General features: G+C 46.8%; 1 protein-coding gene across 5 annotated transcripts in view; it reads right to left on the bottom strand.

Moving 5' to 3' along the window:
* RAB34 (RAB34, member RAS oncogene family) overlaps window positions 1-14,956 on the bottom strand; it is a 98,690-nt gene that overhangs the window by 25,663 nt on the left and 58,071 nt on the right. For 3 of the 5 annotated variants that reach the window (XM_069615319.1, XM_069615320.1, XM_069615322.1), the window contains one exon: window positions 7,379-7,447. In XM_069615319.1, the coding sequence (XP_069471420.1) occupies window positions 7,379-7,447 (69 nt within the window). The remainder of the gene's footprint in view (window positions 1-7,378; window positions 7,448-14,956) is intronic. The other 2 variants (XM_069615321.1, XM_069615323.1) reach the window with 1 other exon arrangement.

Genomic DNA, 14,956 nt, shown 5'->3' with positions numbered 1-14,956 from the left:
GTGAGGGACAAAGATGCTGTGTCTTCCCTTTATTGATGTGTCTAGGGGATAGATTGAGCGCTTGGAAAAAGACATATGCAGTCCCTTTTTTGCAGGTGCCCACCCTTTAAATTCTAATGGGTAGAAAATTATTCCACTTGTGGCCACAGTTTTGCAAACTTTAAATACAAAGGCCTTTTGTCAGAACTCATATTCTACACCAAATATGTGTGCAGTTAAGAAATATAAAAAAAAAGAGCCAAGCCATGCACGTTGTTCCTTCATTGTGCGACTTTCCCTGTACAGAGACTAAGTCCACAAGAACCGGACTGTTCAGCTGGAGAAGCTGTACACAAGCTGGCGACAGACCCATCTCCCCTTTCAGGGTCCAGGAGACCTTGGACACAAAGGTTGAAATAAACCAGTCATCCATCTATATGGTCATTAAAGAGATTCAGTTACTGGTAGAATACTCTGCACCACAAGGGAAGACCACTTACCGCTCTTCCTGGGCTGCCTATGAAGCATGCAGGCGACTCATGGTCGGCCCAGGCTCCATCTGATTGACTAATTTGACGTTTTCCTTACATTCATATTTATTTTGTAATTGAAAGCTAAAAGCTACTTTCTCGACTTGAAATAATGAAGCTCCTAGGTCAGGGTTACGTTTTTTTTCTTTTTGTGTTTTATAAGTGTTACATTGACCTTTGGGCATCCTGGTTAGCAATATATAAGGAATGTATCTTTGTATGTTCCAGTTAAAAAAATGTACCACAATTATCACATAGATTCCATTATTGACTACCTCTCGGTCAATCAAAATGCTTGGAATGCAGTCTATATTACTCCTTATATAGTTAGGGAGAGGGTTTTATCAAAGGATATTGACGAACTCCAAATTATAGGTCGAGGCAGAGCAGAGGGCGATAAATTGGGAAAAGGTCATTATTACTTGATAACAGCCCCACCCAATCTATAAGGCTTAACTGTAGTGTGAAAGCCTGTGCTACAGGTAAGATCAGTAGGCGGTCTCTAGGCGAAGGGTTATGATTTAGCCCTACATGGCCTGAAAGCGTGTCGGTCAATGCATCTTGTAGGCGAGTGGTGAGCCTATGGAATGGGATTTAGATGATTGTTGTATGGTGGAGTAAAAGCTACCAATCTATTATGGATATTGTGCCAATGTATTGGTTTTTTTACTAATGGGTTGAAAATGTCTGTATTTCATTGCATTTTATTGTATACTGGATGCTTTTTAGTGTGGAAAGTTATAATTAACTGTTTCACACTATAAATTAAAATGAAATGAGGCTTAAATATAGACTGCAGGTTAGGTGATAAGGCCTATAACACTATTACCACATGGAAATGTGCAACTACAAAGGAAAGTATTTTTTATTGTGTTAATAACCACAGAAGTAGTAATCATAAACTTTACACAACTTGTGTTTTATTGCTGTTTCTTAAATTGGGGAATTGAACTGCACATTCGCCTCTGTGCCTGTGCACAGCTAAGGACAATGGTTTCTGTGCTGCTTGTCGGGCTGCTGCTCGAATCAGAATGTTTGGAATGAGGTCAATACTAGAGATTAGACTGGATTCCGAGCATTACAATTGGCCGGGGTGGTCTAAAATTGAATGGATGTGCTGAAAATCCTTGAAGAATGAGAAATGGGTCATGGTTGCAGGATAAGAACACCCCCCTCCCAAATTATTGCCAGAGAAAAAACCGAGGGAAATAATTTGGGGAAGGAGCATTATTCCACATGAGCATTACCTCTGCTGAGTTCTATAAAGCAATTAGCACAGAAGCTGTGCAACTAAAAATAAAAGTGAAGGATTTTAGGCTGCTGCTCAAGTCAATAATTTGGAGAAAGGTCATTTTCTTGAGATCATGACCCCTCCCATCTGTTAAAGATCATAGTTAGCATTTGGATTCCAATCAGAATTCTCAGAATGAAGTCCACAATCTCTGTAAGACCACATTCCAAACATTTTGACTCGAGCAGCAGCCTAGAATCATTCTCTTCCCTATTAGTTCCACATCTGTGACGCAGATCAATGACCAGTCAAATTACGAAACTTAAAAGAAAAGTTGTTGATAAACTGAAACGTTCAAGAGCCGAGAAAAGAAGAACACATTTGCTTCACTTCAGCATCCTGGTATTGGGTTTCCCATCCGGAAAGGTACTTCCACAAAAGAAAGTACTTTAAGAAGGACTCCAGGATTACGAGGGACTCAGACTTCACTGCTCGCTGTTTCTTCAGCAACCTCTGGTGCACAAATTTCTCAGAAACCGCTTCCCACTTCACCTCTTTTCTCTTTCAGACTTCGTCTTGTGATCCTGTGGCCTGTTATTGATCACCGGGTTCCTGATGACTGACCACAGCAGAAATGCTGGGGTCCTGTGTCATGAAAGGGACAGGTCTGGGTTGAGGTTCTGGTAATCCCCAAAGTTAAGGGTGTGCAACAGGGGAGCTGGGCAGGGTGGGAGGGTGGCCTACTGCGCTGCCGTCTTCTTAGTGTCTTGTCAAGCTGGCCCTGATGCCCAGTGTTCTGGGTGCTTTCCTACTCCCCTTGGTCTCCTCTGCCACTCTAATTCCTAGGCTTTCATATCACACTGGCAGGCATCTTCCAGTCCTTTCTTTTATGAATGTTCCTCACCCTCTACCGTTCTCTCTCCCTCATCATTCCTTCTCTCACACTCCCATTCTTCAGTGGTACACCCTTCTTAGGAGTACCTCATTGAACGTTCTATCCCTCTCATTCAGGGCACTCTCCTTTTGTAGCCACCTCTGGTCTGTGAGCTCTTGGTCTTGTTTCTTTTCCTCACCTTCTTCACTCCAGGGTCCCATGGTACCCAGTCTCCTGTACCTCTCCTCCTCCAGTCCTCCAGGCCCTGAGCAGTCTCCTGCTCTCTCCTCCAGCCATCTCCAAATAAGCTCTTTTCTCAACTCTCCAGCTCCAAACACCTGCACGACAGACATAGGCTGTGTGCTTTTATAGTGCCATGCTGCCATCTTCCAACCACACTAGTGAAAGAGGATTATGGTGTGATAGATGGGCTGGAGTAGGTTGGCGGACTTCGCCCCTGGGGATGGCTTACAGCCTTAAGGTGGGAATTGGTTGGTGCCTCCCCTTGGGCAGTCCTCGCTCTGTCAACCCATGGCCCTGCTGCCGAGAATATCTCTGGGTTTAGGGAACTCGGGCATTCAGGCTTGGTATGGTAAACTTGGGATTCATAGTTATCTGGTACCGGGTGGGTCTCTAGTATCTGCTGGATCGCAGGTTCCAGTTCTGTGCACGCCGTCTTGGAGTTCCCGACCTCCTCCTTCCTCTTCTGGTCATAAGTATAGGGATGCGTGATGGATCCCACCCGTGAGGATGGCTTCCACTTCTGAGATAGTCACTCACCTTGGGCAATCCTCTCTGTGACTGTCACACTCTGCCCCTGTCCTCTGGAGGGCCTCCCTTAAATGATCTCTTCTTAACTGTATTAGAATGGGGGCCTTGTCTGAGGACTTGCTGACTACATCTCAGATTTCCTAGCGTAGCTCAGGACCCTATCTATATTTTATTTATTTGTAAGGCGCCTATACAACAAATGGTGTTTCAAGGCACCAGAAGCGTGAAAAAAGGTGGGGAATAACAATAACGGTCTGACTAGGCCATGTGACATTCGGAGCATGTGAAGTGCTAGGGTGGGTAGGGAAGTGCAGGGTAAAGAGGAGAGAGTGCAAGTGAAAAGGTGGGATCGAGGGGGTTGGGAAGAGGGCAACAGGGGCTGGTGACTGTTAAGGTGGGCCACGAGGGCAAGTGCCAGGGATTGCATGGGGTGCAGGGGGTGAGTATCCACATGCTAAGTGGGAGGAGGAGGTGGACTGTGTGGGGGTCCTGGTGCCCTGTAGAACTAGGGAGGGAACCAGGCAGCCAGTCATTGCAGCAGATGGGGTGCTAGCAAGGGAGGGGCGATGGAAAGAAGGAGAGAACAGGTAAGGCCTTGAGGAGCTTCCGGAACTTAAGGAGATCCGGCTGAAGCCTGAGAGGGGCAGGGAGACCATTCCAGAGGGAGGCTCCTGCAGAGGAGGGAAATCTACCCCACACTAGCAGGGAGGTATTTTAGAGTTGGATGTAGTGGGGTCCCAGGCCCCAGAAGCCTTGTGGATGATCCAGAGGGTCTTGAACTTGATCCTAGCAGCAACCGGGAGCCAGTGGAGATATTTTAGGGGTGGAGAGATGCAGTCCCCGGGCTGGAGGCCAAGAATAAGTCTTGCAGTCCTATTCTGGATTAGTTGAAGGGGGTGAAGGGAGGATAAAGGAAGATTGAGGAAGAGGCTGTTGCAGTAGTCCAGCCTAGAGAGGACCAAAGCTCTGGAGACATTGGGCCTCATCACGAGACTGGCGGTAACCCTTAAATGGCGGTAGCGCTATTACTGCCACATTTAAGGGTCCGCCAGATCATGGCCTTAGCGGATTTCTCCCCAGCTCTGAGCTGGGGGGAAATCTGCAGCGAATCAGCCGATTTTCAGCACTATTACCGCTGGCGGTAATAGCGCAAACTTTCCCCATTGGGCCCAATGGGGAATGAGCACTAACCATTCCGCCAAACCCGTGATCCGGCGCTAATGCACCGGGGGGTTTGGCGGTAGGGCTAATAGTGCCGGCGGTAATAGCGCCGGCATTACCGCCCAACTAGTGATGAGGCCCATTGAGTTTCTGGGGGAAGGTGAGGAAAGGGAAAATGCCTCTGAGGAGGTGCAGTTGATATTGGGCCTCCTTGGCAGGCTCAGCAATGTGAGGAGAGAAGGAGAGGAGTCAAAGATGACATCAAGTTATTTTGCGCCAAAATAGGGTGAGGGAAAGGAACCTATAGAGGGCGGGCAGAGGTAAGGAGGGGGCAGTGGTTCCAATGAGAAGGATCTCAGTCTTACTGGCATTAAGGCAGAGATTATTGGCGGCACACCACTCCAGAATATAATCAGACAGTTGTGGATGAGAGAGGAGGAAGAGGAGGCAGTAGAGGGAAGCGTGAAGGAGTGCTCTGTGTCGTCTGCATAACACTGGAAGTGAGGAGACAAGGAGGAGATCAGGTGGGCAAGAGGGGCAAGGTAGATGTTGAAGAGCCACAGTGACAGGACAGAGCCTTGAGGGATGCTGCATGTGGAGAGTGTGATAGGGGAGAGAAAAGCGCACAGTTGAACCTGGGAAGGTCGGCTGGAGTGGAATGGTTCAACCAGTCCAGTGCCAGGCCTGAGATGCCAAGAGTGTCATGGAGCCGATTTGTCAGGGTGCATGATTCACTGTGTTGAAGGCAGAGGAAAGATCCAGAAGGATAAGAAAGGATGGAGAGTTGGAATCATTTGAGAGCAAGTCTTCACGGGTGTTCAGTAGAGCAGTTTCCGTGCCTCTGGCTGCTCTGAAGCCAGACTGGTGGTTGTGGAGACAACCAACAGATTCAGTGTGCTGGATCAGTTGGGAGATGACCAGCTTCTCCAGGTGTTTTCCCACGAAGGGGGTAATGGAGATAGGGCAGTAGTTCACTGGGCAGGAGGGGGTTCAGCACAGAGTGGATGCACAAGGAAGTGCTTGAGGGGTAGCAGGAAGGAGCCAGTGGCAAAGGAGGGATTACAGAAATCGACCAAGGCTGACACAAGGGAGGCAATGTTGTCCTTCATAGTTCTGGAGGAGCCATGGGAGCACCTGTTGGGAGGAGACTTTCATAGTGAGGACTTGTCTAGAGACCTCATCAGGTGCTATAGGTGAGAAAGAGGAGGGTAGGAGGGAAGGGAGAGGGGGGCCAAGCAAAGCCTGAGAGCTTGGGAGGGTGGACAGAGTGGAGCAGAGGAGAGTGAGGACAGGATGTCCTGAGTTATGGTTAAGACGTGGGAGGCCAGTGAAGTACATAGGGCCTGGGATGGCAGTGGAGAAGTGGAGACTGCAGTAGGATTGGCAAGTTACTTTCAAATTTTAAAGAGGTTGCAGTGGACCCAGAGATGCAGGCTTGGATATGGGTTCTCTTCTCCGAGCGGATGGAGTCTGTATCCCCTTTGGAGAATGCGGCAGGCCAGCCTGTCAGAGAATGTGCCAGATGCCCGCCACCTCTGCTCAGAAACTCTGCACTTGCGTTTCAGAGATGCTAGGTCGGAGTCATACCAGGTGTTGCTCTTGGAGGCAGGCTTCATGTGGATCCTCAAGACCGGGGCAAGGATGTCCAGGGTGTTGGTAATAGAGTGGTGAAGATTTGCAAGGGCAGAGTCAGTGTGGGAGTCCATGGCAGGAGTTGGAGGGGGAATAAAGTGGCGGCAAAAGCAGCAGCTTAAACTCGCTTCATCGGTCGAATGGCGGAGAAGGAGACTGGCAGTGGGGGAGAGGATTAGCCGGGGCACAAAAGAGAACCAGATAAGCGGACAGGAGTGCATGGTCAGACCAGGAATAAGAGGTATGGAGAAAGGGATGTCTGCTGAAATGAGAGCATCCAAGGTGTGTCTGACTGGGTGGGCCGGGCGGGGGGTAGAATGTTGAGGCAAAGAGAGTTCCAGAGGCTGCAGAAGAGCTCAGTGGCCGCATCAGGAGAGTCAAGGTGAATATTAAAGTCACTGAGAAAAGCTTGGAGACCTCAGGAGGGGTCATGATTAGAAGATAATGATTTGGCAATGACTTGGGGAAGGTCACTATCCCACAATCATGATCCCACCCTCATTCTGTTAAGAATCATTAAAGTTTGCATTTATTAAAAGGTGTACTTATTGTTGCATTAGCAATTCTGGACATTGTTTCTGATTGAGTAGCTCAGCGAGGTACGTGGTTGTGCCAAAGATTGGTGTGCAACCTGCAAGACTTTCAGGTTGATAAATTCACAGCAATTACATTTGGTAATAATATCTGTTTGGCTGGAACCAAAATGAAGCACACATTGAATTAAAGTGTAATATTGTTGCTATTGGTAATTGTGACACCCACGCTCTACTCAAATGAGACGCACCCTCCAATTCCTAATGGAGAGTAAGCATTTCTTCCGGAGCCATTTTTCCCTCTTTTGGTTCAGCATGTTCCAGAGGAGATGTGGTTCTGGAACAAGCATCCATGAAAGTTGTAAGGAGCTGGTCCACACCAAAATTGACACATGGGACTTCTTTATGGTAGGAGTCCTCTGCCAGAATCAGTAGCAGACCTTAAAAAGTAGTGGTACAGAAAAGGGATTCACAGAGATATATAAACAGGAAATGGGTAAACTAGATCAGCCTTGGGTCCATACTTACTGTCTGTCTATAGAAGGCCATCATCAGTTAAAGGCAGTTTCAAAAAGAACAATCATTTCTTGTGTATGCTGCTAAAATTAAAAAGCATTACATTTACATAGAAGACCTAGCAGTACTAGGACATGCTGCCCACCCTTACCTGTTAATTAGACATGTCTTCCCGACGGACAGGTCCCCCACCACAATTATCTTTGAAATCTTGAATCTGCTGGTGGGAGAGACAGAGAAGAGAGACAGACTGTCAGGGTTAGGTGGAGGCTGATGTTGCTTGATTACATAGATCGGTGGGTTGAGCACCCGCTGCTTAGATCTGTATGTCCCAGCCAGGGCATCTGTTTGAAATCCTAATATATAGACTCCTTTTCATTTTTCTTGGTCAATAAAATCAGTACCACTAGGTTGAATAATAACAAAATATTATTCAAGCTCAGAGTCATTGTATTACCCACTTTTGCGGAATGGTAATTTTGCAACTTTCTTTGCCTATTTTTTTGCCGCTTTTTTACCACAACCACATAGATGATAGGTTTGTGTATGGTATATAGGAAGGGGGTTGAGGAGTGGAGGTGCGGTGCAGAGAGTTTTCTCCCGCTTTTTGTAGTAAGCGAGCAGTAAAATCAGGCAAAAATAATTTGCCAAAATTGCTCTTCACAAGAACCAAAAAATGCAAAGAATGCTCATAGATCCCAGATTCATATCTATGTGTAGCGCGTGCTTTGAAACGCACAGGATTACTTATTATAAATGGTGATCAATATCTTCAGATTCCAACTGGTCCTGGGTTATAAGCAGAAGGTTTGGACTGGACACATTGCTAACATCGCTTTGAAGAGTTATTACTATTAACGACACCTGGCATATGTGCCCAAATTATATGACTTCATATATGTGTCAAAGATCCAAGTCAGTGGATTGAGACTGGCGCTGGGGTTTCCTTGATGGCTCGGTGACACCATTTGCTCTGCGAGGTAGGGCCTGGAGAAGAAAGAATTAGGACCACAAAGCTCCCCATCCATCACCAGGCTAGCATCTATCACTACCAACCTGGACATTGAAAGGCTTCCCGAGAAGTAATTGTCCCAAACAGTATTCATCAGGGGTTAATGCTTAGGGAGATATAAAACTGCATCACAAGGGTGTTCACTAGGGGAAACTTTCTGAGATAAAAGAAGAGGTATGATATGGCATTTATAATGCACCTGTACAAGTATTTCTGGGCGCCACAATACAAGGGAGGGAATACATAGGGAGGACAAGACAAACGATCCTACTAGGCCTTGTGTCATTCGGATCGTGCACGTGCGGCAATAGGAGTGCATGGCGAGGGAGTGGGGGAAGTGCATGGTAGAGGAAGGGGGAAGTGTGAGTAGGGCAACATGGCTCTGAGTAAGTGCAACCAGGGCAGCGTGGCTCTGAGTAAGTGGAAGGAGGCAGGGGGGCTGTACGGATCAAAGTTACGGCCCCTAAGTGCGCTGTAGGCCAGGAGGCAATGTAAAGGAAGACTGGTCATGGAGGAGCCTGGTACCAAGTGAAACTCTGAGGGAACCAAGCAAACCAGTCTGAGCAGTAGACAGATAAGTTAGCAAGGGAGCGAGAGAGAGGAAGCAGAGGAGAACAGGAGGGTCTTGGGATGCTTTTGGAACTTCAGGTGGTCCGGCTCAAGTCTGAGAGGGGCAGGGCGGCTGTTCCAGGGGGAGGCACCTCCAGGCCCTCTCTTTGCCTGGAGAAACGTCTGACCCTCAGAGAGTCGGAAGTAGCTGAGCGAAGGGCTCTAGAAGGAAGGTATTTCGGGAAGAGAGAGTTGGATATAGTGCGGGCCCAGGCTCCAGACAGCTTTGTGGTCGATGTAGAGGGTCTTGAACTTGATCTTTGCAGCCACCGGGAGCCAGTGGAGAGATTTCAGGGTCGGAGAGATATGGTGCCTGGGCATAAGGCCAAGCATCAGTCTTGCAGTCCTGTTCTGGATTAGCTGCAGGGGGCGAAGAGTAGAGGTAGGCAGATTGAGTGAAGTGGCTATTGCAGTAGTCCAGCCTGGAGAGAACCAGGGCTCTGGAGACGGTGAGCTTCTGGGGGGAAGTGAGAAAAAGGTAGAATACCTCTGAGGAGATGCAGCTGGAAATGGGCCTTTTTGACAAGGTCTGTGATGTGAGGAGAGAAGGAGAGAGTGGAGTCAAAGATGACCCCAATGTTTTTTGCCTCGCAGGAAGGCGAGGGTAAAGGGACCAAGGAGGGCGGCTAGAGTGAGAGAGGGAAAGCGGGAGCAGGGGTTCCCAATGAGAAGGATCTCTGTCTTACTGGCATTAAGGCAAAGTCTGTTGGAGGCGCACTACCTTTGAATCGTGGTTAGACAGTCCGGAATGAGCGAGGGAAGAGAGGTGGTTGAGGGAAGTCTGAAAGAGAGATGAGTGTCATCCACATAACACTGAAAGTTAGAAGAGAAGGTGCAGATCAGGTGGGCCAAAGGGGGCAGAAAGACATTGAAGAGCTAGGGTGAGAGGATAGAGTGCTGGGGGACACCACATGCAGAGAGAGAGAGGTGGTGTAGAGAAAGGTCCCAAGTTGGACCTGGGAGGGACGGTCCAGGAGGAAGGAGGTCAGCCACGCCAGGGCCTAATCGGTGATGCCCAGGTTCACACTGAGTCGGTTGATCCGGGTGACCTGAATGACTGTGTCGAAAGCAGAGGAAAGGTCAAGGAGGATGAGGACTGAGGGAGAGCTGAAGTCGAGGTTAGAGAGAAGATTTTCACAGGTGTACAGGAGAGCAGTTTCTGTGCCTCTGGCTGCCAACAGATTCAGTGTGGAGGTTAAGCTGGGAGATGGACAGCTTTTCTAGGAGTTTGCCCAAGACAACAAGTGATAGAAATCGGGCGATATTTTGCAAGACGTGGGATCGGCAGAAGGCTTTTTTAGCGGGGGTGCACAAGGGAGTGATTGAGGAGAGAGGCGGAAGAGTGATTGCATAAATCGGCCAATGTTGTGGCAATGTGGTCCTTGATGGATTTGAAGGAGAAGGGGAGCACCTGTTTGGACGACCCTTTCATAGATCAGACTTGTCTAGAGCAGTCGGAAAAAAAGACATGCCTGGCTCAGGCTGATTTTATGACAATGGTTAAGACTTTACATGTTGGTCAATGTGTTTTGATTCTAGAGATACCCAGTCATTTTGCTGAAACAAATTTCAAAGTGGTACATTTCATTGTGACCAAAATACCAAAAAATGACAAAAATATTTAATAAATATATATAGGGTAGAGGGGTAAGGGGCTAAAATAGGGCGGGATGGGGTTAGGGTGGGGTTATAAGGATAGAAAAACTGGTGGCTCAGGGGAGAGAAGACCCCCAAAACTAAAAAACAAATACAATTTGGCATTTTTCGGTATTTTGATCACAATGATGTACCATTCTGAAATTTGCGTCGGTAATAGCACATATAACCATTGTAGGGAAAAGGGCATTGGTATCACTCAATGCTTAGTGTGGAAAGTCAAGATCACAGGCGAAACAGGACCGCCAAATAGTAAATCAATCGTGTAGTTAGATCCCATTATTTTAAAATACAAAATACATCAAGTCATCTTTTCTGGGCATGGCTCTTCTGGGTTGGAAAAATCTACTGTTTGCGATATCCAATTACCTCTAATGCTGGATTTACAGTCCATGCTTCTAGTTTATATTGTCCCTTTTGTGTTCGGTGCTAACTCCCATTACCTTGCTTATGTCAAGGTATGGCTTTCCTTTCTTATATAGTTGTTTGATTTAATTAGTTACAGTGCACAGTCAGAGAGGTATTGGTTAGAAGGGGACATCAGGAGGTTTGGCAAAACACCAGTCCGCCTGAAATACCAGTTGAACAGGATAAGATTGATTCTGAAGTGTTCCCCAGCCCTACCAGCTACAAACGAGCCTAAAATGTGGCCGCCTCCTCCCTCAGCTGTACCAGCGATTAGATGTGTGTATGAGTGACAGCAACACAGGCCTTTCTGAGGCACTGGCCTATCGGCAAATCGCTCCGTTTGGCGACTGACCAATCCGCCCCTGTATATCGCTGTGGCCTAGTGCTAGCAGAGAGAGCAGATGCACCAAATATTTGTATATATTTTAATGTTAAGCGTCCATCATAAATCTTGCTGCACGTGCACATCACACTCTTGCTATGCAGATTCCACATATTGGATGGCATAGTCCATGATATAATTAATCAAGCAATACATTAAGCATTAGTCTTTAGCTAGAAACGATCGAAACCCATTCCATATGTCCCGCTGGCTGCATAGTGATATATGTATCTTCACACACACTAACTCAAGTTAAAGTCCCTTAACTATTCTCCCTTACTGGGAGGCCATTCATCTTTCCATTGCTGAAGGATGCAGCGCTTCGCGAGCTAGCACCCTACATTTAGTAGGGCTCCCCGCCACTTCTCCGGGATCCCCGCCCACACTCCAAACAATGCACTCATAGGTGCCCTTCCATTTGCCTGTTCACCACCTCGGAGAGTGTAGCATACACCTGTGCCCAAAAGCGCACTAGCCCAGGGCAGTTCCATAGTATATGCACATAGCCAGCGTGATCCTGGGCAGGGTTTATAGTCTTTGCATCGAAAACTTTCTAACGAAAGTAAAATGCATCAAAGGTTTTCCAACTAAAATGTTTCCATCAAATGCATTTTTTGGGGGGGGGTCCTCCCCCCAGCTTCTCATTTTTTTACACTTAAAAACCCAACCCAAACAAAATTAATTAACCCTTTACCCCACACATACATGCATTCGATGGAAACATTTTCATTGGAAACTTCTTCGATGGAAAGACTGCATACCCTCGGGCAGACACCCACATGATCCGGGTATATTTTCTGCAGTGCACGTGGCATGTAGTGTAACCTGTGTAGGACCTTATACAGTATCCATTTGAATCGCATATTCACCGAGACCAGTTTAGTAAATAAAGGCATGTTCTTCCACATCCCATCCGCTATATCCAATTCCAGTTCTCTTGCCCATTTCTCGCAAGCCTCATCCTTTAGGCACCGAATATATGTTTGAACTTGCGATGCAATGCAAGGCACTGCTCACCTTTGACACCACTGCACCATCCTGCCAGTATAGGACGCCTGATTTTATGGCAGGTAGTGGAATAGGTTTAAACCCCACAGATGGATTGTTGCTGGGGACTATGAGAAGAAGGTCCACAGAAATTAATCTCTACAACAATTTACAAATCCCCGCCCCAGCCACTGCATTCTAGCAACATGGGCACCGGTGACCCCCAAATGGCCAGATTCTCAAAACATTTTTGGGCGCAAGTGAGGAGATGCCCAACTCTCAAAAGGCATCGGAATGAGAGCTGCCAAACGGTTGCTGGGAGCCTGTCATACATTCGTGTCGGGGGGCGCTCCCAACACCAGTGCATGCAAAGGGGCTGCACAGCGCATCTTTGCGCCTCTGTCTGGCCCCTGAAATGCTCAGGTGAGAATGAGGTGGCCTGAGCGTTTCTGAAAGTAGCGCAAATGATGTGCTACTAGTTGAGAATCTGTCCTGAATGGATTACATCTCTTTTCATTGAAAACATTTTCAGTGAAAGATGTTTCATCGAAAAAAGTGTAATTGAAAATGTTTCACCTTATGTATGTTAATGATACTTTTCACTGAAAATCTGTACACTGATTTTTTTTAATTAGGGGTGTCCTTTAAAACACCCCAAACATTCCCAAATATGTTTTTATGTTTTTATTGGGGGATCCCCCGATCCCATGTTTTCCAAATGTAACCCTTTACCCCCACCCAAACATACATACATATATTTTAGATAAGAAAAAGATTCATTGAAAGATTTTTTCGATGAAAAAAGTTTTCAATTAAACATTTTCGATTAAACATCTTTCACTGAAACATTTTGCAATGAAAAGACTGTATACCTCTTGAATGTCTCTATGCCCTCGACAAATATCCCCTGGAAGCAGAGCTGCTTGTACAGGTCAGGGCACTTTCGGTCTGCAGATGCCAACAGAACAGCAAAGCTTTCTAGCATTTTACCTGTCTCCCCACCAGATGGATGTTTGTCCGAAGCCATCATGCGCAGTAGAGGCTGCCCGAATGCACAGAATGCTCCGCTAGAGTTAGCTGTTGCCTTAGATACAGTGGTCCAATTTGCATAGCTTCGCCTGTTCTCGCCACTAGAAGGAGCTGTAGGCTTAGGATCAATAGTGGTTCTACTGTCTTAATGAAAACCTGCACTTTGGCCCATGTACACAGGCCTGTAAAGTAGTTTTTATGTAAAATACTTATTAGAATAATTTGCCTCTTGCAAGGATGGAGTGAGATTTTGTAACATGCAGCTGGGAGTGACAAGGAATTTAATAATGGGCAACAACTCCACAGGCTTATTTGCAGCTAGGTGGACATGTTCATGAATGAAGGATGACTTGGCCTTAGTAATAGTTTTTTTATAATCTGAAAGTGCTGCCTTTGCTTGCATCAGTGACTGTAAGCTCTGCAGGCAGCTTACTTTCTTCCTTGTATCGCTGGTCCTACTGGAAGCTCTGCAGGCAGATGTATTTCATCCTGAATAGCTGGTGTAACCGTATAATCGCTACCGGCAGCCCATTTTCATCCTGTATAGTTGGTGTTACTGTAAGCTCTGCAGGCAGCCCATTTTCATCCTGTATAGTTGGTGTTACTCTAAGCTCTGCAGGCAGACCCCTTTCTTCCTGTATAGCTGGTGTTACAGGGATCCCTGCAGGCCGCTCTATTTCATCATGTAAAGCTGGTGTTCATGTAAGCTGTGCAGGCAGCTCTATTTCACACTGTATAGCTGGTGTTACTGTAAACTCTGCAGTCAGCTCCCTTTCCTGTATAGCTGGTGTTACTGTAAGCTCTGCAGGCAGTCCCATTTCTTCCTGTATAGCTGGTGTTACTGTAAACTCTGCAGGCAGCTCTATTTCATCCTGTAAAGCTAGTGTTAATGTAAGGTTGCAGGGAGCTCTATTTCACACTGTATTGCTGGTGTTACTGTAAACTCTGCAGTCAGCTCCCTTTCCTGTATAGCTGGTGTTACTGTAAGCTCTGCAGGCAGCCCCATTTCTTCCTGTATAGCTGGTGTTACTGTAAACTCTGCAGGCAGCTCTATTCATCCTGTATAGCTGGTGTTACTGTAAGCTCTGCAGGCAGCCCCCTTTCTTCCTGTATAGCTTGTGTTACAGGGATCCCTACAGGCAGCTCTATTTCATCCTGTAAAGCTAGTGTTAATGTAAGGTTGCAGGGAGCTCTATTTCACACTGTATTGCTGGTGTTACTGTAAACTCTGCAGTCAGCTCCCTTTCCTGTATAGCTGGTGTTACTGTAAGCTCTGCAGGCAGCCCCATTTCTTCCTGTATAGCTGGTGTTACTGTAAGCTCTGCAGGCAGCTCTATTCATCCTGTATAGCTGGTGTTACTGTAAGCTCTGCGGGCAACCCCCTTTCTTCCTGTATAGCTGGTGTTACTGTAAGCTCTGCATACAGCCCCCTTTCTTCCTGTATAGCTTGTGTTACAGGGATCCCTGCAGGCCGCTCTATTTCATCATGTAAAGCTGGTATTCATGTAAGCTGTGCAGGCAGCTCTATTTCACACTGTATAGCTGGTGTTACTGTAAACTCTGCAGTCAGCTCCCTTTCCTGTATAGCTGGTGTTACTGTAAGCTCTGCAGGCAGCCCCATTTCTTCCTGTATAGCTGGTGTTACT

The sequence above is a fragment of the Ambystoma mexicanum genome, chromosome 9 (genome assembly GCF_040938575.1).
Source record: "Ambystoma mexicanum isolate Mex_15411 chromosome 9, UKY_AmexF1_1, whole genome shotgun sequence".
Lineage (NCBI taxonomy): Eukaryota > Metazoa > Chordata > Amphibia > Caudata > Ambystomatidae > Ambystoma > Ambystoma mexicanum.
Note: the sequence above shows the minus strand (reverse complement) of the source record. Positions and strands in the feature narration are given on the sequence as shown.